The sequence below is a fragment of the Meleagris gallopavo genome, chromosome 4, assembly GCF_000146605.3.
Source record: "Meleagris gallopavo isolate NT-WF06-2002-E0010 breed Aviagen turkey brand Nicholas breeding stock chromosome 4, Turkey_5.1, whole genome shotgun sequence".
Lineage (NCBI taxonomy): Eukaryota > Metazoa > Chordata > Aves > Galliformes > Phasianidae > Meleagris > Meleagris gallopavo.
In genome coordinates this window covers 65,234,885-65,262,442 of record NC_015014.2, presented here as the reverse complement: position 1 = coordinate 65,262,442, position 27,558 = coordinate 65,234,885, and the positions used below count along the sequence as shown (strand labels likewise).

The window sequence follows — 27,558 nt, the reverse complement described above, 5'->3', positions numbered from 1 at the left end:
TTTGTATTCTCACATCTCCTTCAGACCTGTAAGAGCCCTGGTTGCCCATATTTAAAGCCATAGATTTAGGCAGGGACAATAGAGCACAGACAATATGAGATTATGTTGCCAGCTGCACTCTAGAGCTGCAGGTGAATATTCTTGAATATGTCCCTCTATAGCATTATTGCAACACGTAGAGGGAGGGTTGCATATTGTAGTTCCTGTTGGTACACAAATGAATTATTGGCAACAGACCTATACTTTGCAACTACCAAAACAGTAAAATACACAATAAATGTTTTAATTGTTAAAGAATGCAGAAAAGCACGTTAGCTAGCTTCGTGTTGTACCTTTCACGTACCGTTTTCTTTGTAAGGTTGCAAAAATATTGAAATTGTTTTGATGAAAAATGAGGGTGGAGCACCTCCCTATTTCTTTCAGAGGAAGATCTATTGTGTTTGAGGCATTAGGTGACTGAGAACATTTCGGTAACTTCTAATTTCTGCAGCTTCAGAATGGAATTTAATTTCAAGAAGTGTGATATGGTATGGAATAAAGACTATAATTATCTCTTTCAGCTATGAACAGTGCCATCAACTTTTGAAAGATCAGTGAATGCTAGACAGTCATTAATGAACAAATTTATAGTTTTCAGAAGTAAATGGCCCATTCAGTTTGCGGTGTTTTTTTCCTCAAAATAGAAACTTGAAAGGCTGAGGTGCTGTGTGTCTTGCTTTTTTTTTTTATTTTTTAAAACAGAGAATGAACATGCTGCAGTAAGCGTAAGAAGCAATCCTTATTTTTTTCCCTGCAGCATTTACCATCTTTTTGTATTTTTTTCTCTTTCCATTTCGTAGAAAAAAAGAGTGGTTTTGGGTTGGAAGAGATGTTAAGTGTGGTATCATTGCAGACCCCTGCTGTGGGTCAGGGAGCCACCCAATGGTCAAGTTGCCCAGGGTCCATCCAACATCCTTACTTTAATTCTTTTTCTTTAATTTAACTCATGTGACATGAGTTTTCAACCTTCTAGCTGATGAGAGGTAGGAAGGAGAGGTGATGCTGAAAGATTTTGCTCTTGTTCCTCTGAAACCTTGTTTTGTTTTCTTCTCTTACAGATATACTGATGTCATTGATGTTGTGCAGGCTCTACAAACTCATCCTGACCCAGATGTGAAGTCTTCTTTCATCATTGGGGCAGTTAATACTTGTGTAGAGCCACTGAGCTGCTATATAGAGCACAGGTATACTACAAAATATTTTTAGCAGTCTGAGAATGGGTTATTTGTGAGTTTGAGATCACTGTTATGATAACAGGCTGTATGATGGCTAAATGCCATAGCTGTCTTAAATCCCTCAAAACTGTTAGGCGATTGGTCTTGGATGAACTTTCAGCATTGGGTTTATAATAATGAAATTTGATTTGGACTAGGTGTGTAATTATACACAATATTAATAGAAGTTTATTGTGTGGAAGGACAAACGAGGCATTAGCATACTCCTCTAATAATGTGTAATGTGAATAATATTCTGTTAAATCTGGATAGTTGTCCTGCTTTGTGTTTGTTTTTGTAGGCATTCTTTTTCTTATGAGTCTTGTGTAAGTGGGATACGTATCTCGTTTGGGGCTATTGTTTATATCACTGTTTGGGAATGTCAAATGAAGATTTCCTATATTTAAAGCATGGAATGTAAGGAAAGCAGTCAAATGTAGTGAAAAAGAATGGCAAAGCATAGAGGCAACAGCATTGCAAGTATTAAAAATCTGATATCCTGGGTTAACCCAGAGGCAGGTTGGGAATAAATACATTAGAAAGCCAAATAGGTAACATTTTAAAATAGTGTGGTTCTCAAAACAGGAACCATTAACTTCTGTGCTTTACACTAGCCAATAATACATGTCACCTTGCTGCTTTTGGGAGTTTTCATAGCCAAGATTGTAAGCTACAGGAACTACATAAAATGTTGGTGAATTGATGCTGGAGTGCTCTTTAAACTTGTTATTTTCCAGGTTATAGTAGAGACCAGTTCCTTCCCTCAGTGTTTTGTGGTCATGGCACTGAGTGGTATTTATAGCAGCAGTGGCCTGCAAGCCTTTGACTAACATTGTTTGCCTACTGAAGTGCAGTAGCAATTGAAGGAAGAGGCTTAGCCTATGCTGTAGACTATTTATGTCTCACTTTGAAGTTCGTGCTGATAAGAGCTTACAAATGAGCCACGTACTGCCAATGACAAATCTTTCAGTTGGAAAACTTTGGCAGTTTCACCACGAGTGTCAAAAAGAGTGATTTTTTTGATGTTTGACTTACAACTTTCACAGTCAAGAGGAGCAAAATCCTTTCCTGCCCCAGAAAGCTTATGGCTCTGGAGATTTGACTTTCATCTGCTAGGGTAAAGCGTTGAACGGCAAGCCAGGACAGGGGATAGGTGGCTAAATACAAACAGATAAGGTACTGTCTCCTGTTCACAGCATTCCTCTGTGGGAGAAAGTTAATAAAAATAATTGCCACTTGTCTGTGGTATAAAATGGCCAGAAAGCATTGTATAATATCTTCTCAGAAAGAGTTCCTTTCTGTATTCAGAAGATACAGTTCTTTAGGGCAAGCTTAATACAATTCCTGTTTTTGTTGTTTTTTTAAACAGACTTCAATATTGTTTAAATTTCTTGCTGAGTTCTAGAATACAGAATAGATTGCATGGTGGCAACTTGCTTTACAGCAAGTTCTGGGGGAAGAGCTCTTCAAAATGCTAACCTAACTGGAACATCCCTACATACAGCTATGGGAAAGGCAAGATGACAATGGGCTGAGTAGTAAGACTCCAGCTGTCAGTGTCCCTTCAATTCAAATGCTTCCATTCATTTGGACATGCAGATGTAAAACCAACTGTCTTTATGTAAACTTTTGTTCTTATATTGCAGGCTTCTTTTTCCCAAGTTCTTGGACCAGTGCTCACAAGGTACGTGTCGTTGCTCTTGACTGTCAGCTATACTGAACAAGTAGCTGAGCCAGTAGTGAGGCCAGATAAATACACTGTAAATGCATACAGTCAGAGGTGGTGATAAGCTCTTTCAGTAAGAACCATCTGTGCAGAAGTGACAATTTCTCTCTATGTAGGTGCATGGAGAAGATACAACCTTATGTTCATACATTCTAACTGTTCTCTCCTGGAGAATGGATTTCTGAAGGCCATAAGTCAAACTGTTTCCTTGAAGCTGCTATAACTGGTGACGTGTTGCTAATTTAGCTGCCAAATGGATGGGGTTTGAAAGGAGAGCTCTGCTTCCTCATACATACCCATCTTTTCTTGGATAAGTATCAGGAAATGGAGCTCTTCTTCCACTCTTCCTGTTTTAAAAAGCTAAGAATGAGCTAGATAGCTTGTTTCCCATATCCAGTTCTTCATACCATATGGGGGATCCTTTTGAGTTTCATTTGACATTGCAACAGACAAGCACACCTGCAAAAGAGCTCTTACCTGTGTATTCAGTTTTGTGTCCTGACTCTGAAATGAAACGTTTACTGCATCATTTTCTTTGTCAGACTTGGAACCCAGGGCACCTATTAGTGTCAGTGGGCTTCCTGACCTGCCATCAAGTAGTTTTAATTAGCAATAGCAAAAGCAAATTCAGCAGTAGCATCTTCACAGGTCAAATCATCTTTATTTTAAGCAGCCTGAAATCAGATAAACCAGGAACAGTGGGGATTTGAAGATGCATTCAGACCACAGTTACCATGGCATGACTTTTGATCTTGTCTCAACTCCAAAATTACGTTTTTGTTTTAAATGCAGTTGTCAAAGCAAGATGCTGCATTCTCTTCTTATGGCTGTTCAGACTCTGTACTGCTCTGATTTGCTGCCAGAATTATGCCACTTTTTGTTTGTGTGTGTGAAGGGAGCCTCAAAAAAAAATGAAACTCAAGAGAATGAAGTCACAAGCAGACTGGAAAGTATGCAGGTGCAATTACATAGATCAGTGCTTTGTTCTCATTTGTTAGTTTAGCAATTTAGAAATTAAAATAAAAAGAAATGCTTAGAACAAGAATAAGCTAATTTTCCCTATGAACCCAGTGCTGAAGAGAAGAAGTTTTGAGACTTGTTCTTTTGGCAGCAAATTGTTTCTGCATGTTGCAAGGTTTTGTCGTCTAGTTGGCAGATAGAAAACGTGACATCAGCCTGGAGGTCAGTTCATTCAAAGCAAGTCTTTGTCTAAAAAGTTTTAGGAGAAAACCTGCTTTGAACTGAGATGTCTGGAAAGTTTGAGAATGTAACACAAATACAGAATTGGGCAGCCTGATCTGCATCAGGTCTGGAGGTTGGTAGCCCTGCCTGTGGCAGGAGGGTTGGAACTTGATGACCCTTCCAACCCAAGCCATTCTGTGATCACATTTATAGTAGAATAAATGTGAAGTGGCTTGGAATGAACAAAGCTTTTATTTCCAGCACCCCTTCTGAAAAATCAGGAGTATTGTAGGTTGTGGAAATGCAAACACTATGGATGTGTCACAGCAGAGGAGTAAGGAAGAGCAAGAGGGAATGCAAGATCCAGCTTTATGCACAGCTCAGAGACTCGGCTGCTGGCTCAACAGGAGCAGTGCTCAAGAAGACCTTCAGTGGGAGATGCTTGTCCTCATCTTTTTGTCTTCTGCATCCCAGTAGTGTTACTGCAGCACTTATGGGCCGAAGCAGCATTGCACTGGGTGTTGTACAAGCATAAAGAAAAGATACACGTGGCTATAGGCAACAAATACAGAGATGGCAGTGACAGTTCAAATAGAAAAGATTAAAACGAGAAGTAATAAAGCTGTGTGGGCTGCTTCAAACAGCTATTTTTTGTCTGGGTTGCACCACCTGTCCATCAACGCAGCGTTGTTGACTGTGCCAGCTAACACAAGATATATCCATGGGTGTGTGCTGCTGAAGCCTGCAAGTTCCACAGGTTTTGTTTCCTGCAAGGCTGTGTGGGAGCTTACAACAGGAATGACAGGCAGCACCTTAGAGCTGTCTGCTTTAGAGACAAGCAATGGAAGCAGGGAGTGGTGGAGAAGAGTATGAGTGAGAAGGATGGGACGAGATTTCTCCAGTTCTTGGATTTGCTGGATATTTTATTCCTTGAATCTTCTGAACTTCAGGCTTTGCCAGCTTAGATGCTAACGATTACGTTTTCTCTCCTAGGCACAGCTATTCTAATTGTAAAGTATTCTCCATAGCATTTATGACACAGCCTATTTATTGTCCCAACCTCACAGAAAGTGGAACTAGCATTTTAATTAAGCTCTGCTTTTAAATCTGTATCAATTTTGAGGATGCTAAAAGGAAAAAAAAAAACAACACACTGCATTTAGCACACCCACAGTGTGGTGGTTGTTGATTAGCTGATTCATAATTTTCATCCTAATTGCGTGATCTATGTAGTAATTTCAAGCATTTATGTGACTTAAATTCCTAAACATGCTTGCTGTTCTTTTCCCTAGTCTCTCTCAAGGGAACTGTGTAGTGCAGAAGATTATAGATGTTTCTGAAATTGGAGTGGAAAATTCTATGGAGGATTAAGAAACAAAAATACTAATGGTGGTAGTTGGCATATGTTATTAAAATCTTAGCTTGGAAAAGTCAGTGATGCAAGTAACAGTTAATGGGAGCATATGGCATAATGGTAACCTAGAATGGTTGGCATAGAAACCCATAGAATCACAGAGACATGGAAGATCTTGAGCTGGAAGGAGCCCACAAGGATCATTGAGTTCAACTCCAGATTTCTGTGCAAGGAAACCACTGCCAGGATAAGTGTACCCTGAAGACTTCTATAACATCTATAGACTATTCTATAGGAATAACTTCAGGCAGCAGATGATGTGAACTTCATTACGTGTTCTGCTTTAATGGTGATAAGATGAAATGTGTCCTGGTTCAAACATTCGTGGGTAGTTGAAGAGTTTACTGGGCTGCCTCATGCTATACCTGCACTTACAGGGAAGTGTTTGATTCAGGCTACACACACACATTTTTGAGCAAAGGAGTAGCATTTCTTCTACATTGTGGACAATATTGACATCCTGAGGATACCTGAAAAGCTGGTGCTCCTCTTTGCTGAAGAAATTTGCTGGTCTGAAATTCATTCTGGTGTAACACCGCCTCAACATAATTGTGAAGTAGAGATTCTAGAACACTGAAATTAGTTGAATGATAAATCCTATGATCGTTGAGCGTTTCTTCCTCATTAGTCAAGTCGTCTTTGATGATTGGTGTTAGTGGAATCTTTAAGGTTGGAAAAGAGATGACAGAGTCCAACCCCAACCATACCCACCTGTGACACATCTTCACTCTGTCACCTCCATGGACAGTGACCCCACCACTCCCTGGGCAGCTGTGCCAGTGCCTGACCACTCTTTCAGAGAAGAAATTTTTCCTAATATCCTGAACTTCCCGTGGCACAACTTGAGGCCATTACTTCTTATCCTACCTCTAGCTAACTGGGAGAAGTGGCCAACCCCTGGTGTTTGGTCGGCTCATTTTTTTAAGACTTTTTTTGTCTTGTAAGATTATTTTCATTGAAACACAAGAAGACACAGATTATAAGAGCTCTTCTTTGAGTCATTGCAGTGACTGAAAAGGATCCTCTCCTTCAGGAGGTGCCATCCCTTCATGGCTATGGGTTGTGTTAAATGGGCTTCTGAGCTGGCCACATTCTGTGTCACTGCAAAATAGTTAATAATTCTGTGTGTGGTGGTTGTTCACTGTTCCAGTGTGAAGTTAGATGGGCTTCTGGGTTTCTTTGGGCAGGCAAGAGAGAGACGTTTCCTTGCTTGTGGGTTTGTTTGCCTTAGTAACTTTCATGCGGTAAGGTAGAGGGAGAATAAGAGAGAAATGGCTGTTAAATCTCTTAATCGTTTGTTAGTCCCTGCTGTGCACCTCACTTGCATATATACTGTCTTCTGATTTCCTTACACAGGACTGGTGAGTAATGTGATATTCACAAGTCATGCTACAGAGCAGAGGCATCCGCTCCTTATGCAACTGCAGAGCCTCATCCGAGCAGCAAATCCTGCTGTTTCATTCATCCTGGCAGAAAATGGAATTGTAACGAGGTAACGTTAATCACCATCCACCGTTTGTCACTCTTGGCAGATGGGACACATGCCTTTAGAAGCTTGTATTCTCTTGTTTTACTCTGGTAACTTACACAGATGCTTATTTTTCTTAATGGCTTCTAATGCAGAGGGCGTCTTCCCCTTCCATTTATGGCTGTATAAATATAGAGATTAGGAAACGTATGTTTTTGCTTGTAGAGTGTGATTTATCTCACTGTCACTGTCATACTGGTGGGAAGATACTCTAATTTACTGTGGCTAACACATTCTGTTTTATTTAAGCAGAATACAGATAGTGTCCGTTTTATTGAGGTCATAAATTAAAAATGTTCGTCTTTATCCCTCTGTAGGAATGAAGATATTGAATTAATTCTCTCAGAAAGCAGTTTCTCAAATCCTCAGAAGATTAGAGCTCGATATTTAATGTATCCTGGCTGGCAAGTATCTAGACTGAGAAATATTAAAACTATTTTTCTAATTAACTTGAAGATTAAAAAGTCTCTCTAACTTAATTTATACTCTTTTTAAGACTACTCATTAGGAACAGAAAATAGCTTTGTAAATCATTTTTGAAAGAGAGCTGATGAGTATTCATAGCAGATACACAACTGCTGTCCTTTTAAGGGGAACAGGATCCTTTCTGGACACCATTTAAATCAATGGCAGATTACTGTTGCTTTTAAGAAGAATAGAAAAGTACCCTCTGGGAATAAGCTGGGAAGGCTTGGGATGGGGGAGGCCAATAATGATGAGAGTAATTTCATTCTGACAGCTATTCATCCTTACTGGAATGAACTTGCTATTAGCAGAACAATTATTTAATTAAAAAAAAAAAAGGAAAAATCTGCAACTTTATTGACAGTCTTGGCAAAGGCTTGAGGGCTCAATAATAAGTGGTACCAAGCTTTGCTTTTAATTCATAGTGATAGTTTTCATTATTTGGGGTGCTTTGCACATCTTGTTGTAGTTATCTGTGCTACACCTATTTGGCAGGAAATGTAAACGTGTCAGCTGTTAGAACTCCTGGCTGACTGTTTTCCTAGTAACGTTGATAGCTGTGAAAGTATGATTTATGTACCTTGCCTTGCCAGTCCTTTATACACGTGTATATTCTTTGTTCATAGTTCTTACTCAAAATCTGGAATGAGTAAGGTTCCTAAAGTGGATTGGCACAAGGCTGGGAGTGTGCAAATTGCATGGTGCCCAAAGAAGGGAGAGAAAACCTTTAGACAACAGTTAGTGTATTTGGTAGTACGCAAGAGCAGCAAGTAGGACAGCATGTAAGGGGAAAAAACTAGTAGCAGGAGAACGTCAGAATGATTCCTAAGCTCTTTGAACAATCTCAGGCTTAATGTTACTCTTTCATAGAATCATAGAACCCTTAGAGTTGGAAAGGACCTCTGAGGGCCGTCAGTCCAACTTCCCTGCAGTGAACAGGGACACCACAGCCAGATTAGGTTGCCCAGAGCTTGATCCAGCCTGGCCTTGAGTGTCTCCAGGGATGGGGCATCAACCACATCTCTGGGCAACCTGTCCCAGTGCCTTACATGGATTTCCTTGTAGGAAAAATACCCCTAGTGTTTTTCTTGCAAAGAGGAAAAGCCACCTGTAGTGAAATAATGAACGTTCTTTTTAAGAGATCTGCTAGGTGAAAAGCACAGTTGTCTGTGTTTTCACTCTTGAAATCTGTTCCTTTTGTCTCAAGGTATGAAGGTAAATACGGAGCTGGGTCTGTCTTTCCTCCAATGGTTCAGATCTGTGTGTGGTTTAGCCGTCCTCTGGAAAAAACACGATTTGTGACCAAATGTAAAGGTACAAGTGAACTTTGACTGACTTGATTTAAATCCAAGTTTAAAAGGCTGAGGAATAGGAGGAAAGGAAGACACTGACGTAGCACTGTCCTTTAATTACTGCTGAAGCAAACTTTTAATTGAATATGCAACTTTCCTTCCTTGAAGTACAGTAAATGACCTTTAGCATCTGCCCTGGAAGACTGACCCATGATTTTGTTCAGATAAAGATGTAATGCCCAAAGGCTGAGACAGTTATCTTCGTGTGTTTCGCTTTTTATTTTAAATTCACATTCATTTATTAGTATGGAAATGCAGTTTGTAAGAAAGCATCAATTCCTACTATTTGTGCCCAACAATTATTTGTAGTTACTAGAAAATAGGCTCAGCTGCATGTTAGGCTCCTAGACCAGATGTATAACCATGCCCTTCCTTCTTTCCATAGCAAAACAGTGTTAAGGAGCACCACTTTACTTTCCACACGCACTGTAAGCGTTCACTGTGCTTGAACACATTATTTCCCACCTACCCCATAGAGGAGAGTTGAACGTGTAGAAATGTTCTGTAGTGGGAGCTCTGGGGGACACTGCAGCTTTTCCCCCTGAAGCATTAGGATGTGGATTAGAAACCTGTAGCATAGGACCAATGAGAAGCTGCACCAAGGAGAAGGGCAGTAAGTGACATAACATGATTGTCCTCCATTTCTAACAGCAATGAAGTCACTGCTCAAGCCAAGTCCCTTTTCTGGAAACATATATCACATCATGGGCAAAGTTAAGTTTTCAGGTAAGGCTGAGATATTACTTCTGCAGTGTTTTAGGGTTGTATTGCATGTGGTTGTATTTGGAAACACACCAATGCGTTGGTGTTAAATTAGATGAGCGAGTCATCAAGGCACTTTTTTTTTTTTTCTTCTGTCTTCTCCTCGTTAGATTCTGACAAAGTGATTGAGGTTTGTCACAACACATCATCCAACTCGCTAAGCCTTGTGCCTGTTCAGGAGGGGCCAACTCCTCCTGATTCAAGAAATGATAGCAGAGATTGCAGCGGTCAACAGGAGTACTTCCTTGTGTTCATTGGTTGCTCCCTTAAGGAAGAGGATATAAAAGACTGGCTCAGAGAAACTGCAAAACAGGTTCGTGGGCATGTTTTCTTCTGTTCAGCGTGACCTGTTTGGTATTTCTAAACAATGAGAGGTGAAATCCGAGTGTCTTGATGAAACCTTTTCGTTAATCTCCTTTCTCTTCTGCCAAGGTATTAGCATTCCAGAGTATAAGTTGTATTTCAAACAGAGGACTAACAGTTTGCAAATGCTTGTTGTTTTAATAACTGCTATAGCATATTCATGGATTGATCTGCTTTTGAACACTTGAGTAAATGGAGTATGTCCAGAACAAACACGAGATGATTAAGCTGAGATGTGATTGCCCAAAGCTAAAATGTAGTATGAAATAAATCTTGGAGTAGCTGAATGATGCTGAAAACATGTTTTGATTCCTTAAACCTTGGCAGTAACACACTGAAACAGAGGGTCTAGTTATATTTAAGTGTACAGCTATGCAACATTGCTTGTGATCCAGCATGGTTAGTGTACATACACAACACAGGTAGGGAATGGAGTATGTGCCATTAGAAGCTTTGGAAGCACATTTTGCAGCAGTGGTCTCTTTCTAACTTCTCAGACACAGGCACAGCCTGTCCAGGAGGGTGGGATGAGAAGTTTTCTCCTACAAAGCCAAGTAATACAGTGGTTTTGTCAGACCGAAGGTGAAGGTCTTGGGAACCTGTTGAACCAAACAGTTAGTTTATTTTAGTACTTGAGCTGGATCCTGAATCTGTAGTTCCAACTCTGCCCTTTTATGATGCCATTTTGGAACATCTTAATTAAAGATGCTCATAATTACTTCTTTTAATGGGTTAGGATTTGCATAGTATCTCAAGAACACTGTGTGGGAAGGGAAATAAGTTTCCTGCAGGTTACTTCAAGGAGGTATGCATTAGGTATGCATTTTCTGTAATGATATCTCGTGCTCTGCATATATCACACAGGTAATATGTGGAGACAGATTTTTTTTTTTTTCCACGTAAGAGAGCACTCTGAAATACTATTTTAATCTTCTTAAAGCTTGGAACTTAAAATGAATTGCATATCTCAAGTGTGAATTAGTTAATCTGCATTTTCAAGGAAGTACTTTGCTGTTTCTCTAATGTGACTGAACTGTAATGTCATGTTGTTGTACAGAAGGTATATAACTGGGGTCTAATTCTTTATACAGAAACCTCAGAGGAAAGCCCTGAAAACCAGAGGAATGCTAACCCTTCAGGAAATAAAAAACATTCATGTAAGTAGAAGCAATTAATAGCAGATCCTTCTGGATGATTTTCTCAAGTATCCATTTGTAGGATAGAGCACCTCCCATGTCTGCCCTAACAAGTGTGCTGAACACTAAATTATAGCATTTACTGTCTCTTTATATACTCAAAACATAGATGAGGCTGTATAGGAGGGAATTGAGAGAGAAATCTTGGTGTTGTGTAGGCATTTATCTCAGTAAGCCCTGAAAAGTGGGGGAGAGTGTAGGATGTAATGGTCTGCTTTACCCTTCTTTTCTTCCTGCACTGTATTGTACAGATTATCACGTCCAAATTAGGATCCCAAAAGCCTTATCCTGCCTTTTCCAACTAACTTTGGGATGTACTATCTCTGGAGTTGGAGTACTGCAAGTTTGGCATGGCTGTGATGAGTGTTGCTGTACTGAATTCCCTTTGTCTATGTAAATATCATTTGTCATACTGACTTGTCAGAGGGCTACTTTTTAGACAGGTGCTGTAACTCCTTGCCTGGCTGCTAAAGAAGGAATTTTTCCTCTCTGTTTAAGCTTGTTAGGTCTGTATCTAAGCAATTTTCACGTATAAGTGTTTAATATGCAGTATATTCTTTCTTAATTTAGGTGAAACGCCACTTGGATCCGCTTCCAGCTGGATATTTTTACAATGGGACTCAGTTTGTGAACTTTTTTGGTGACAAAATGGATTACCATCCATGTATCCTTTAAAATGCATTTTTTGGTGAAGCATTAGGTTAGGAAGGCTACAGACTACAGATCTGACTTGTAGGCTGCCAAAGCAGGTGATCCATTGGAGAGCCAGTTCGTTTACAGGTACTTGCCATTCAAAGCTTTTTAAAACACTTCTTTTTGGAGGTATAATCTGGGAAGCAAAGTAGAACCAAAAAAACCAATCCCCTAAATTGCTGCACATGATCATGTGCAATGGATAATCTGTGGACCACAGCTTGTCAAAAGAATGATTCTCATACCAATTAGTTGTGCAGTGTTGCTTAATTCTTGGCTATGACTGGTAACATTTCCAAATGGACTTTATTGCACCAAAGTAAAAGCGATCAGGTTGGTTTGTTTTGCTGTGGTATCATTCTTGCTGTTGCCTTTGTCTTTGTGGCAAAGCTGAAATTCAAATTGTAGAATCACAGAATCACAGAGGGCCTGGGTTGCAGAGGACCACAATGCTCATCCAGTTCCAACCCCCTGCTGTGTGCAGGGTCACCAACCAGCAGCCCAGGCTGCCCAGAGCCACGTCCAGCCTGGCCTTGAATGCCTGCAGGGATGGGGCATCCACAGCCTCCTTGGGCAATCTGTTCCAGTGCATCACCACCCTGTGTGTGAAAAACTTGCTAATATCCAACCTAAACCTCCCCTGTCTCAGTTTAAAACCATTCCCCCTTGTCCTATCACTACCCACCCTCATAAACAGCTGTTCCCCCTCCTTTTTATATGCTCCCTTCAAGCATTGGAAAGCCACAATGAGGTCTCCCCAGAGCCTTCTCTGGATGCAAAGGAGACACATGACCCACGTGCAGAGATGCATTTTCTGTAATCACTTTTTAAACTCGTTTAAACAAGTAAAATCTTTTTTGAAAGTACTTCAGCTTAGCAAGCAGTACGACCTAATTGTGATATATGTTTGTTTGCAAATGCTCTGTCCTTACTGGTATTGTTTGATATCAGTTACAAAAAGAGCTAGAGCCAAAGCAGAGTCCTCTCGTTTTCTTTCTAGAACCATATTGATTTTATTTTATTTTTTTTTAATTTGAACCTGACTGTATTCTTGTCTCTGACAAGAAACTCCATAGTAATACTCATCTTCCAGTGTGTTTCTATTCTTCTTGTTTCTCTGTATCTCTATTGTTTGGGTTTTTTTTTTCTTTTTTTTTATCACTGAAACTTGTTTTATCAGTCTTACAGTGGTCTTAAATTCACTTCAACTTAGGTAAACGTCACAAAAACACGAGTGGCTTCTCTTTGGGATTAAGAACAGATATGTCTGTGTTCCTATGGGACAAGGTTACATTTTCTATCAGCAGACTTCTGGCCATTCCTGGCTCCGTAACACTGGCAGAAAATGAGATAAGAGTGAACTTCAGCTCCACTCTTCACTCAACCTTTACACCACCAGGATCCTGGTGTTGGGGAGGAGATGATGTTTGTGCAGCCACTTCTGGCAGGTCTGCGTTGGGCTGATTTTATTGACTTTCACTTATTAAAGTAGCCATCAACATTTGCAAACCTGCTGTAATTCTGCTGTCATGTTTTCTTTCTCATGGGAAGCTCCTTTATTCTGCATTAATGAAGAGTAGCTGTGGTTGGGTCTGACTGTGGGACTCCTGGAAAGTATTGCATTGGATTTGTTTTCAGTCAGTGTCCCTGAACTGGCAGATCCTTCCAATCTGTTCTTTTGTAGCAAGCACTGTTTGCACAAATGTTCTTATTTTCCTTAGCTTTTCAAAATCAGTAATGGACCAATTCATGAATGATTACTTGGAAGAAGCCAACAGGGAGATAGAGAAGTACAACAGAGAACTAGAAGAGCAAGAGTATCATGATCTCTTTGAGCAGAAGACATAAGCACGTGTATTCTGTGGACTTCTAGACCACTTATTGTCAGTAACCAAAAATGCTGTTGTCCTTGCTGGTTAACTAGAAAATTAAGTGAAATATCAGTTTTCTGCACTCCTTTTGAAACTAAGATCATTCCTGTAAGGTTGGCATTTTTACTATGGTAACTGCTTAGCTGTTTGTACTGTCAGGTTTGCTTCCACTTCACCTTAATTCCAGACTGTAAAAAGCATCACCTGGAGTCTCTGGCTAGTAGTGGAAATGTCTTGAAAAGAAAAGAAAAAGAAAAGGAAAGCTGTATTTCCTAGCAGGTCAGAATGTAAGTATGGAATTGGTCCAACGTGCAGAGAATCAAACTGCTTTAATCTCTTGGATGTCCCTTGAACCACGTTGCCCATGAGCACTGAAGAGCAGTGGTACACTTCAGTATGTGGGATTGGGGGATGTTCCCAAAGCGAGAAATGGGGGAACGTTTCAAAAGCTCTGAGGAGTTCCCAATCCTGCTGCTGTGAGGGTGTTCCTAAAGCGAGAAATGGGGGGACACACAAACCTCTGCTCTGCTTCCAAGGGCACAGTGTGTCTCACAAAACCCTCTGCACGGTCTGAATCTGCAGACAAAATTTTGACTATTTAAAGAAAAGGTGTTTATACATTTCAAGGTGAAAGGAGAGACAGGTGGAGATACCTCTTCCTTTCCAGTGCTGTTCTAGGAATTGATGTTGTGTTTCTAGAATGTACAACTTGCTGTTGCTTAAACGATTCCTACCTGAGTAGCAAAGACTAAGCAGAGCAAGAAAAGGAGGAGAGCATGAAAAGCCAGGATTCTTTAGCTAAAGAATTGCTCTTCTTGTTTCCAAAGGTAAAAAAAAATAAAAATAAAAAAATCAAAAGACATACTTGAAGTAGGAAAGAATTAAGAATTTGGGAAGCTTTGCACAGTGTAACGCTGAACTGATGCACGCAGACATTTACAGTTAGCAAAGGGTTCTGTAATGGGAACCTGGGCAATGTGTCCTTTAACTGAATTTGGTCCAACTTGAAGCAAGGCCTCATAGCTCATTGAAGGAATATCAATATGTGGTACCCTAGCAGCTACTTGAACACCATTATTGAAGCTTATTGAATGAGCAGATTATCTTAGCATGCTGTGCATTCAGAATTTAGTCAAGTGAAGACATTCCAGGTCCTTAGAAATAGTTCTGTCTTTGGTCAGATGTATATAATATGGTAAGAAATTGGATGATCTCTTACAAGAAATACCTATATATAACCCAGCTTCTTTCCGTGGGAGAAAAAATGAGGTTTATCTCTTGCCATTAAAATCTATGGCTGCATATGGCTTAAGAAATGTTATTTTTTTTTTACCTTTGGAATCTGACACGGCCAAAACTTCAAGAAGCCTATCAGAACCTGAGACACTTCATTGGCGAGGTTTCAGTGTGAGTTGCTACTAGCTGGCTCCATGCCTGCTCTGTGATGGTCCCATGGTGCAGGTGTGGAATTCCAGGTGCTGCAGACTGGAATATAGATGTTGATAAGGTTTCGTTCTAGCTTTCCTCCTAGATTTAAGAAGTCGTCTGAACGTAAGAATTCTTTTTCTTTGCACACCATGAGGCTTTATAAACGACTTGTATCCTGTTAAGGCCGGTAAAAGCCAGCTATAGTTGTGTATCTAGGCTTTCTGGGTAACCCTACTACAGGTATAGAGCATCGTGATAAGGCTCGTGAGTTTATCTATGCATGGCTATGGGTTTAGTCTTAATATACTGTAGTGCCTGGTAGAGAAATGTAGCTAGCAGTGGATGTAGGGGGCCAGCAGGTGTTTACAGACTAAGTGCAGTTGGCAGCACAAAGCGATGTATCAGGCCAGGGTTATGAGGAAACAGAATTCTGGAGCTAACACTGCAATAAAAGGGGCATTGGGAAATTGGTAAGGTGGGATTCTTTGCCAGCCAACTTAGCGTAAACCCAGCGTGCTCCTTTTCAGTACCAGTTATCTAACCTGCAAAGCCATATATCTAGGATAGCGGAGTGACGGCGCGACGTCAGAAGAGACAACGGTGGCTGAATGGCTGTAAGTCAGCGACCGTGTAGGTTTAAGTGCAATTGATTGAACCATAGATGAAGATGCTGTAGCTTGCTTTGCTCTGCTGAACTCTTTTTTAAGAGCCCCAGTTTGTGCAACGCTTGAACACGAGGGTTCCTATGGGGCTGATGGGCCTGGAGCTCTCCATCACAAACCCAATGCCCCGTGGACTAAAATAAGTGTGCAACGTGTGCACATGGAGGTGTTCTTCAAAAACCAGATCAGAAGAGCTCAGAACAAAGGCCTAGTATACAGATATACCGTACTGCATGCCATGTGAGGATAGCTGTGTATTAGGAAGACCTTTCACCATACTGGTACTATTTCAACGATGATATTTTGGTATTGAAATGATTTGATTACCTCAATTTATTATTATTATTATTTTTTTTCTTTTAGCTTTTAACTGTGACTTCAAAACTGAAAAATTACTGAAACAGTGAAACTGTGACAGAGGTATCCTTGAAAAACAGAGCAGTGCCTTGCAGACGATGCCATTTATGCCCAAAGCCTAAAATAAATGGACATCATGGGTTGCATTGCTTGCAACCTCTTTGTTTTTTAAAAGAAAAACAGTTTTGGTGAAAGGACTTAAAATTAACCTAGTGAAGAATATTAGCACAAATACTGTTTAAAAGGAAGCTCTTTGAGGACTCAAAGGTGTAAACTCCTGATGCTGCTGCTAGCAGTTGCTGATTATTTGGGGGTTATTTGTAACAGGCAGCAGCACTTTTCTTTCTTGTTTTGTTTTTTAGAAAAGCATAACTTTTGTACTCTGATCAGAGATGTTTATAAGCTGGAAATGTAGTTTCCTCACTCTTTTGGAGTCGGGGTAAGGATGGAGTTACTCCTAAGGATCTAGTTTTGGAAACTTTTTAGCTACTGTAAAACTAAAATAAAATACAAAAAGCACCATTTCTAAACCACAAATGTTTGGATACAGAAAAAGTGCCATTACACTGTTCCGTTATCTTTTACTGTATTTTGGGGGGGGGTGGAAAACCCACAAAAAAAAACCCAATATGGTAACAGTAACTTTGTGTCCAGGCATTTCTGAGATGGGAAAGAAATGCTGAGAGTCCTCAAGGGGTTTACATGCTTTGCTGACCTTCATGTTAGCAGCTCGTGGTGGTGATGTGTTGTTTGTATTTTTCTTCCCCCTCACGGAGAATGAGTGTGATCAGAAGTTACTGAAGTTATAGGGAGAAAAAAAAAAATGTGACCAACTTAGGAGAGGAACGTCTGCAACTTGGGCAGTGTTTGATATGAAGCCATGCAATGTGCTGTTAGCCTGGTGTTATGCTTTGCAATTCACGAGACTGATTGCAGGCAGGACTTAAGTTGCATGTAAAAGTTCCCTACTAAGTTGCTTGTTTTTGTTTTTGTTTTTTAATTATTACTGTTTTTTAATTGAAATCCTTTCGGAATTTGCACAGATTTAAGCTCTGGAATACGTTGGTATTCATAAAAGGGAAAAATTGTAACTAGTATAGTGAATTGTGAACTGTGAGTTGTTAGAACTACATTGCTGATCTAATTTTAGATTGTTTAAAAATGTACCTCAAAAAGCTAGTGAGAAATTGCTTCGTTTTTTTCACGAGTCTGACGCTGATGTAACACTTCTCACTTTACAACGTGCCAAAATTCACTTTGATACTAGTTCTCAATGCTTTAATATTTGCAACGTTAAGTTAAAAACTTGTACTTTCAAACACTACTGTAACTTCAGTTAAACTGAATGGTGTGAGTGAAGCTTTTTTTTTTGCCTATTGTATTTATTACACGACTTGATTCGGTAAATATGAAATGACCTTTCCATTTATTTTTGTATTGTTTTACATGTTTATACCTGCAGTTTGTGTGACTTTTACACCTGTAACTCAGATGTGATGGAAAGAACCAATAAACAGTATCCATCTGCTGTCTGGTTGGCTCCTTCAATTATGCTCGTTATTTCCTCGGCTTGGATTTCTGATCGTTGAAGTTTCCTTTAAAAATGTATTACTTCTCTTAACTTTACCACCTCAGAAGGGTGACTAGTTCATATTCAACAAAAATCTGAACATTTAACAAAATTGTGTTTTGTTTTGTTTTTTTTAAGCTGCTCTTTTAGACCTTCTTGCATGGACTTCTAATGGTGAGTTGGAGGAGGGGTGTTAATTTGCTTCACGCTTGCTGTCTCAGTCCTTCAACCAGCTCTGCTTAACTGTAAGTTGATAGTTGCACATACCCAAATGCAGGAGCTAAATCCTGCTCCTTGTGTTCATAACTGATCTTGAAACTGCGTCTTCGGCTTCTGTTGGTCTAAAATCAGGCTGCTATTGAGAGGGCAGTCATAGAATCATAGAATCGTTTGAGTTGGAAGGGATCCTTAAAGGTCATCTGGTCCAAACTCCTCTGCAATGAACAGGGACAAATGAACAATCTCACCTTCCCTGCCTTTTTCTGCACAGACTGCAGAATATCACTCATGTTAGCTTTCCCAAGAGTGTTGTGGCCCTGTTCTTAATGGGGGCATGCATTCTTAAGTCAAACCCTTGGGCTAGATCTTGGTCTAAAACCGGATCTGGAGGTTAGGGGCCCTGCCTGTGGAGCTTGATGATCCTTAGGGTCCCTTCCAACCAAGCCATTCTATGATTCTGTTATCTTAGTGCTGACCAAGTAACGAGGAAGGTTTCCACCATGCCTTGGATGCTTGAGTAGGAGAATCTACAGCCTCAGCTTGTGGGTTTACTGATGTCACCCCGTGCCATTATTCTTATGATGCTTCTCATGTGGAACTAAGATTTAACCTGAAATCGGTTTGTGATCGATTCTTAAAGCTCAACAATCATCATCTTACTAGGTTTGAAAAAGAAATGGTAGTCCTAGGATGCTCCATCCTATAGAATTATTTTCCCATGGGCAGAAGTTAGGGAAGATAGCTTTTTCTTATCCCAAGATTATTTAGCTGGAAACTTTCAGAAAATGTTGGCCATAAGTAATATGTTTGGACTTGTGATGAGCCAGCAGTGCTCATGGAGAACAAGTTCCACTCTGTTCCTTTTGCCATCAGTTTTCTGAATATTTAGTTGGAGCTTCATGAACCTTGAGGTCTCTTCCAATCCAGGTAATTCTGTGATTCTGTGATGTGGAATTTCTTAGCCTACGTGTCTGCAGACAAATGGTGCCGCGTTCGCTTTGCGATTTGCCAGCCTAATTAAAGTAATGAATTCACAACAGGAATTGCATGAAAATGGAACACTTGTTAATTGAATAGCCCTGGGTTCGGCTCCCATTGTACGCCTCCAACAAGGTGCTTGTGTGATCCCTTCTATTGAATTTGCTTAAAATAAACCTTCTTGCTAGTTTGATGTCTTGATAGGAAAGAAAACACCCAATGGGCAAGGCCTGGAGGATTTCAATAGCATTATTGCTTCAGGACAGACAGAAAAAAAAAAAAAGAAGAAAGAAAAAAAAAAAGAGCATGGAAAGTAAAATCTGAGTGACCCATTCATGGCTAGGAAATCATTAGGCACACAATGTATTGTATAGATCACTGTAAAACCACCCGACACGAGTAAAACAGGAAATTTATAATAGTTAAAATTGAGCCTTCAGTTAACCCCACCAAAAATCTCCTATTTTTCTGTGTTATCAAAGTTAGTTCAATATTTGCTTTATATACATCCTGTTCCGGACTTTGATTCCTCTATATAGCACACCTTCCTGCCTTCTAATTTCTGATTTATTACATGACCATTTTTCTTCCGAAGTTTTTGCTTTTCTTTAACTCTTCATCTTGTCAGCCTGGGAGCTGCTTCTGCCCTGACCCATCGTAGGGCCCAGAGTCTTCGTGTATGCTGCCTTCCATAGCCCAGGGCTGGGCATTGCTGCCCTCCTGATGCTCCAAAACTTCACTGCAACATGGAGAGATGGGGAGGAAGCGCCGTCCTCGAGGTCAGAGGGGATGTCAGCAGCAGACAGAGAAGGTCCCAGAGACAGCTTTGGTGCCGAAAGCTATTGAAAGATGTGTTTCCTGCATAACAATAGAGGACTTTGTTGTATTTCCCCATGGAACCTCTTGAGATAAGGGCTGAGGTTCATCCTGTACCAGCAGACACATCCCTTCTCTCTGTTGGCACGAAGAAGAACACAAAGAGGGAATTACAAGTGATGGTGCCTCCCTTATGCCTTGTGCTGTCAGAGGTGACCTGCCCCTATTCAGTGTATTCCATCCTGAATGTACCATCAGGATGACATGCATCTTCCTAGTGTGCATCTGCATCAGTGATTACAGATGCTATGAGGAGGTGCCTTGGTAGGAACGGAAGACTTCTGCTTTGTTTTTTGGGAAGGAGATGAAGGAAGGCAGAAAGCCAAGTCATAGAATCATAGAATGGTTTGGGTTGGAAGGACCTTTAGGATCACCTAGTTCCAACCCCCTGCTGTAGGCAGGGACATCTCCCACTAGACCAGTTTGCTCAAAGTCCTACCCAGCCTGGCCTTGAACACCTCTAAGCTGTTCCATACAACCCAGCCATCCTTTAGTCAGCATAGAACCATAAAATGGTTGGTTGGAAGGTTGAAGATCATCTAGTTAAAGCATCTTCGTGTCCTCTTGTGCCTCCAACTGCTGGTCTAGCCCAGGGCAGGGATGCAAGAGAGCTGGCTCCAGCTTTCTCATGTTTAGTGATGTGTCCTTCAACCTCCTAACGAAATTGTTTTGCCTGAAGGCCACGCTGTCCCCCTGCTTGAGGACTTCTCCCTTGTGATGGCAGTTATGATGGAGCAGGGTTGATATTGGAGATGTCTTCTCTCTCTGGCTGCAAGAACGGAGAAATAATTTTAGGGGGAAATTTCCCTACAATAGGCAAGGGGAGTTGGGAAAGAACCACTGCTCTCTCTGGGTCTGTGCTGCAGATTAAAATCACTGCTGCACAATGAATAGAATACAGCTGTTATGAAATTGTCTTGGTTTGGGAAGGGTGTCCCTTCCGCTGCTGTTTGTTTGGTTAAGATAGGTGGGTGCAGATTCTAACAATAAGCTTTCCTGGGAACACAGATGGGCTCACACAGAGGTCAGAGAGAGAGATTGAGCCAGCACCAGTCCTGGGATGGGATCTGTGGGCAGTGTGGGAGAACAGGGTGGGCACAGGAGGAAGCATGGTGTCCTCTATTCCATCACTCCTGTGTGCTTCTTCTCCCAGATTAAGTGGACTTAAAGCACTATAGAAGGAGAAGAGAAGGAATGTGCAGAAGGATGGGAAGACCCATGAAAAGTCATCTTCCACTCCTTGGAAATTACCTATATGAACCATGTAGGCTGGAGAAGGGTAGCGTGATGCCTCCAAGCCCCTGGCAATGGGTCTGTGTGTCAGATTTTGGTGTCCTTACAGGGAACCTTGAGGAGCACTGTGGTCCCACTTTCCTCCAACTTCAGCACGAAGGAGCAAACTATTGTTTGCTTTGTTAAACAAAGTGGAAATGTACTCCAGATGTAAGAACAGGGTTGGTACAGGTCTGGCAAAAGATGAGAGCAACATCCCTAGAGTGAAAAGGGGCAAATTGGCTGTGGAGGGGACGGGGGGGAAGTGAGGTATGACTGATTGCTAGGAGTCATCAGTCATGTGAGATATGAGGGACTATTGTTTGCATGATGTTATCTTGATATGGCAGTATAACTATATCTACCCAATCTACCAAGTGCCTTGCAATGGCATTAAATTGAAGCCAAGCCTGGATCAGTGCACCCAAACTGTGGTAAGAAGATGAGAAAAGCCACCTGCCTTGCAGGTACCCACAGTGCTGCCCGGAGAAGTGTGAGTGCCCAAGGCCATGGATGGCCTGATCTGGTGGAGGGCAAACAGCCCATGGCAAACGGTTGGAACTGAATGGTCCCTACCAACCCAAGCCATTCTATGAAATAGAGCCTGGCAAACTCAGTGGGGCTGCTTGGTTAAATTGGATGAGGAAAAGTGGTGGGATTCCTTGGTGGCAGCACTTCCCTGGTGGGAACATCCCTTGGCTGTGCTTATGGGGATGGATGGGATGTCCCAAAGCAGCACTGAAGGACAGGGCTCATTTCCAGTAGGAGGAAGGGGCACCAGAAATATTGCACACCTAGGTGGCTGATGTCTAGAAACATGGTTAGAACTATGGGTTTTCCCCCTTCAACCAGACTTCAACTTTGAATTTCCTCCCTTGAGGATCTAGATGGCACTACTCAGCAGCCTGGGATGTGGTAGCAGAGGCAGACCCCATCAGCACCATCCAGGATACGCTGAACTCCATTACGAGCTCGCCAGTCCCTTTGGGATGCACAGAGAAGTTCACATCTCAATGAGCTCCTGATGCAGCTGGCTCACAGACAGCACTAAGTTCACCCCTCTGCTGCTTTCTTGGCAGCTGGTGAGGAGAGAAAAGTAATGATCATTTCCAATCAAAGTTGTCCATCTGCAATAAGCAGCCTGGAAGATTCCTAGGTTGCTGTAGGGAATACAGACTCCAGCATGGGCCAGGGAGGCATTTTCTCCTTGTCCTGGGCTGACCTTTGCAGTGTGAGGTAACATTCATGATTATGTGCAGCAAGTTTTGCTCAACGCTGAGAACTCTCATCCCTTTTTTGCACTCAGTAGCACTTCTCGAGCTCCCAGTTGACATTTCAAATGCAAGTGATGCATGCTGCATGCAGCTTGCAAAGATCTGCCCAGTCTGGGTCATGAACCTGCTGGTTGTGGAGCTCATGGTCCCCTGCATGAGCTTTCCCAGGAGCTTCCCCTTGCCATCCCAGCCAGCAATCCACTCTGCTATCCTACAGGGAGGAGGAAATCAGTGTTTTCTTTGTGGTTTTATATTTTATTGCTGTTTACTTTCCTGCTCTAGATGTGCAGTTCTGCATGCAGTGTTCTCCCTACCCACGTTATCCATCTAATCCTTGCTCCCAAAGTCCCCTGCTGTGATTTCATAGAATAGCTTTGGTTGTAAGAGACCTTAAAGATCATCTAGTTCCGACCCCCCTGCCATGGGCAGCCTTGCCAACCATTGGTTTTCTGGAAGTCACCATGTGGAGGTGAAATGGAAGCTCTGTAAATCTGAGGGGTGCTCTTAGCTTTACCTGGGGAAGACATTCTAGTGGCCTTGAGGCTGTCAGGCAGCCCTTGAAGCATTAACCAATATTTGGGAAAGATTTTAGCTTGCAGAAAGCCAGTCTCAACTCATCAGCTGCAGTTTAATTTTTTAATTTAACCGAACTGACTTCTGTTTTTTTCCTAATGTCTCTGTAAGTTGGAGCCCTTCAATTAATTACGTATCGTATGCACCCAAATTTTCTCTTTCATTTCTAAGGGAGGAAAAGGGAGATGGTGAGCCTTGCTTGGAAATAAAAGCCAATGATGGTCAAGGATCAGTGCAGCAGGCAGAGGGAAATTGCAGCCAGATTCTATAGTGGGGAGCTGAACCCGATGTCACCATAGATGGTGCAGCTGTAGTGTGTCATGGGGCAGCTTCAACCTTCCCCTTGAGCAGGACATTGCCAAATGGGGCTGCAGTGAGGCTGCTGAGGGTATGTATGCATATATTGGCACAGGCTGCCCAGGTGGAGTCACCATCCCTGGAGGTGTTAAAGGACCTTGGAGATGTGGCACTGGGGGACACGGTCAGTGGGCATGGTGGATGGATTGGGATTGGGGATCTCAGAGGTCTTTTCCAGCCTTAATGAAACCTTCTGTGAGGAGCTCTGCCCTGCTTCATGTCTGATATGGGCCACCAGAGGGTTCATATGGGAGGAAACCATGGGAGGATGCTTTGCAGCTCTTTGAATATGGGTCACCTGTAGCCTTTTCTGCATGGTGAGGTCAGAGAGCCTGCTTAGAGCGTGGTCTCTGCTCACAGTGGAAAAATCCCATTTTGCTGCCTCTTATTTCAGGCTACTGACTGTGCTTTAGCTGTTTGCTGCCTGTCACAGCAAAAATGATATTGGTTGGATGGGAGGACCTGGATCTGCTCTCCAGCTGATTTCCACCAACTCAAGGAAGGAAGGTGACAGAGTGCAGCCATTCCCTAAGCCCAACAGAGCAGGACAAGGTGCCATCTTAGTGTGTCCTTCCAGGAAAGCCAAATCCACCATCTACCCCCAAGATGTGTCTCCTTTCATGGAGAGCTGTATCAGCAGAGATGCCCTCCATCACCCAGCAAACTTTCAGAACCTCCTGAGGATGCATCAGGTTTTCCAAGCAAAAAAAACCCTTCTACTGCCAGGAGTGACCCATCTGGGTCCTTTCTAACTCAGGATATTCTATGGTTCTACTGGATCCTGCTCTCAAGCTGACTCTGAGGATATAAGGAGGGGAAAACCCTGTGATAAATCTGTGTGAAAGCACCTGGGAGACCTCAAGGTGTGCCTGGAGCCACATGGAACTGCAGGTTCCTGAAATGAAGCCCTTCCCCAACTGAGCAGAGCATAGCCAGGCCATCAGCAGAGGTTACTCTCTGTTTTTCTCCCAAGGGTAGGTAAAAAGAAGGTAGGAGAAAGAAAACAAAGTGCAAAAGCACAGCTGTTTCCTTGCTTTGGTTTTGCTTCTTTGATGGCAGCTACCTTGGGGATCTGAGCTTTATTCCCATTCTAAGATACCTGAAACGTTCAATTCAGTTTCTCCTTGGAGAAAGCTTAGGGGAAAGCAAAATACTGGTTAAGCATGTCTCTAAAATAAAGAGATGAATTAAATCTGAATGTATATATTGTACAAGAGCTGGGTCTGTGACACTAACATGACCAAAAATGGACACCCAAGCCTGGCTGTCCCACCTTCTGGCACTGCAGCAAACTGAGTTCACCAAGGAAAGAACTTTGCTGGGGAAGAGAAATTGAACAGGGGCAATGCAAAATACCCTTTCTGCTGTGTTTATCCAACATTGATAAACAAAGGGTCTGTGGGCAGAGGCTGAATGCTCCCTTGTGTTTCCCTAGTGTCCTAGTAAGGGAGAAATTAAGGTTAGGGGGAGGTCTGTTTGGGTGATACAACCTAACGGATGTTGTTTGCTCCTGGTGGCTCCCTTGTTGCTGCTTGAGGTCTGCCATGAGATCCGTGGCTGCCCCACTGCCAGCAGAGCCAGGAGCTGTTACTGAGTGCCAAACAACAAGAAGCCAACATGTCTCCTTTGTGCAATCACTGAATCATAGAATGGTTTGGGTTGGAAGGGACATCTAAGATCATTTAGTTCCAACCACTCTGCTATAGGCAGGGACACCTCCTTCTAGACCAGGTTGCTTACAGCCCCATGCAGCCTGGGATGCAGTTCAGCTCACAACTCCTCAGATGGAACTTCTTGGGTTCCAGTTGGTGCCCATTCCCCTTTGTCCTGACGCTGGGCACCACCAAGAGAGCCTGAACCCATCCTCCATGGGAAGGCTGCTGTCAGTGCACCACCAAATGCAGGAGGGAGAACATTGCTTTCTCTGGGAACAAAAATGATAAGAGCAAAACCTGAGTAACCTTGGTTACCATGCTTTTATTTATGGTAAGCAGAATTGCTGATAGCCGAGGTCTCTTTCTCATATATGTATATATATACTGAGTACGCAGTGTACCCAAGGCTTTAAAGCAGCAGACACAACAATGAAGACTTTGGTACAGCAAGTGAAAATGTTGGAAATACAGTGTCGTGGTTTTAGCATCACTCCAGTGCTCTTGGTGAGTCTGCTAAGGGCTTCGGCTCTTTGGTACAATGAGAAGCTGTTCCTTCACTCTTTTGTTCTTGTCCTGCTCATGTCCCGTGGCTGTTTGTTTTCACAGCCTTGCAGGTGGAACATCTTTGGCTGCTGTCATGAAAATGCTAACAGGGTGCCCATGGTTGGATAGCTTTGTAAAATGGGTTAGTAGCTTAAATCCTTAATAATGTGGGATTTGGGAGACGTGTTTGCCTGGTGCTTAGCCTGCCCAGGCACTAATCTCTGCCATTATAGAAATGCTCTTTGCAGCTTTCCCACCAGCCTCCATCTCTGCAAGTCCTCTCTCTCCTGATACCTGTAAAAAGCTCTGCTCATCACCTCCTCCTCCCTTTTCCTGGGGGAGGGGTGTTCACAGTCACCTGTGCCATTTCCTGAAAGATCTCCCAGATTCATCTTTTCCAGTTATCAGTGGTGCCAACCTGGAGGGGACCGCACCTCTAGCCAGGTCTGTCCATCTCCAGTCCCACTCACATGCCAGCCTGCAGAGAGCAGGACACAGCCCAGCTTTCTCTCAAGCATATTTTTAACCCTTCCTCCCTCTCACTCAGCCTCCCAGCTGTATTCCTGGGGACTTGCTGAACAGAACTGCCCTTGCTTATGCGTCTCAAGTGACTGCATTAAAGAGTTTGGCTCAGCTTTGAGGAACGCCCTTCTTACATACATTCTTCTCGCCTATACCCATTCTTTCCTTTCATCTTTGCCACGAAATCCCAGTTGTCAGACCAAAGAAGAAATGTTTGAAATTACCCTTGAAAGTCGGTGATGTTTCATCTTTCTGTATTTTGAAGAAGCTTGGGCATTGCAAGGACTCCTTTTACAGCCACATTCTCTGACTTGATTGAATGAAGTACAGCAGTTTTTTTTTTTTGCCATTACTATACTTGTGGGATTCCTATGATCACATGCAGCCATTTCAGCACATCTGGCCCTTCAAAAATCAGCTTCTTCTCCCAGGTAACAGCAATAGGATGAGAGGTGATGGCCCTGGCTGCAGCAGGGGAGGGTCAGGTTGGAGATTAGGAAATATTTCTTCTCTGAAAGAGTGGTCAGGCATTGACACAGCTGCCCATGGAGATGGGGGAGTCACTGTCCATCGAGGTGTTTCAGACCATGGAGATGTGGCACTGTGGGACGTGGTCAGTGGGCATGGTGGGGATGGGTTGGGCTTGATGGTCTTTAGAGATCCTTTCCAACCCATATGATTGCATGATTCTAAAGTCATCAATTCCTACCCCAGTGTGGATATCCTACTGCAGATCGGTCCTACTCTTGCTACTGAAGCTGCAAGAGCAGCACAAGAAGCTGAAGAATACACACGGTGTATGGACACCTCAGCTGTTACAGCCCCATAGGATAAACTAAACGAGTCATAACGTGGTTCACCCTGATGAGCAGTTTAACACAGATGTAGCACGAGGAATTGTGTAAAGGCAAAGAGTTTGGACACTGTGTTTGGTTGACATCTCATGACTCTATACAAGTTAGCATTTTTAGTATGGGGATTTCAGGTTCAGCCCATCCTGGTATTACTTTCTTTTGACTTCAGCTATGAAGGAGCCTCTTGGCGTGCTGGTAGAGCTGAGCACAGCCCTCTTGTTTCTCTTCATGCTGTCCATGTACACCTGGAGGCCTTCCAATGACTTCCTGAACCAAGTTAGCTCAGAGCTAGGCATGTTTTGTAGCTGCAGGTATGTGTTGTAATCCATCCTTACCTCATTTAATCCTGATGGGCAGAGGGAGTGAGAGGAGGAGAGACATGCAGGAGCGTTCTTTCTCTTCCCATTGTTTTTTCATGAGTGATGCTTGCTCCAGGGCTGTTATTGTTGGAGAGGTGCTGCAGGTGCTTATTGCAAAGGCACTCAGAGCTGGGGGTGTGGGCTTTGAGGTACGTACACTTAAATCAGAGCCCATTTAAGATGGGTTGCATGCTATACCCAAGTGTGCATAGAGGGAAATGTGAGAGGATTGACTTCAGATCCTTGAAGTAAAA

The 27,558-nt window shown here is 42.3% G+C and overlaps 1 protein-coding gene across 1 annotated transcript in view; it reads left to right on the top strand.

The window, feature by feature from the left end:
* Positions 1 to 17,784, top strand: part of C4H20orf194 (chromosome 4 C20orf194 homolog) — a 62,093-nt gene extending 44,309 nt beyond the window's left edge. Inside the window, exons 28-37 of the mRNA XM_019615177.1 lie at positions 1,098 to 1,223; positions 2,900 to 2,937; positions 6,932 to 7,067; positions 7,421 to 7,507; positions 8,776 to 8,882; positions 9,572 to 9,646; positions 9,793 to 9,995; positions 11,137 to 11,202; positions 11,812 to 11,905; positions 13,670 to 17,784. Coding sequence (XP_019470722.1) covers positions 1,098 to 1,223; positions 2,900 to 2,937; positions 6,932 to 7,067; positions 7,421 to 7,507; positions 8,776 to 8,882; positions 9,572 to 9,646; positions 9,793 to 9,995; positions 11,137 to 11,202; positions 11,812 to 11,905; positions 13,670 to 13,782 — 1,045 coding nt within the window. The 3' untranslated portion in view covers positions 13,783 to 17,784. The remainder of the gene's footprint in view (positions 1 to 1,097; positions 1,224 to 2,899; positions 2,938 to 6,931; positions 7,068 to 7,420; positions 7,508 to 8,775; positions 8,883 to 9,571; positions 9,647 to 9,792; positions 9,996 to 11,136; positions 11,203 to 11,811; positions 11,906 to 13,669) is intronic.
* The last annotated feature ends 9,774 nt before the right edge of the window (positions 17,785 to 27,558 follow it).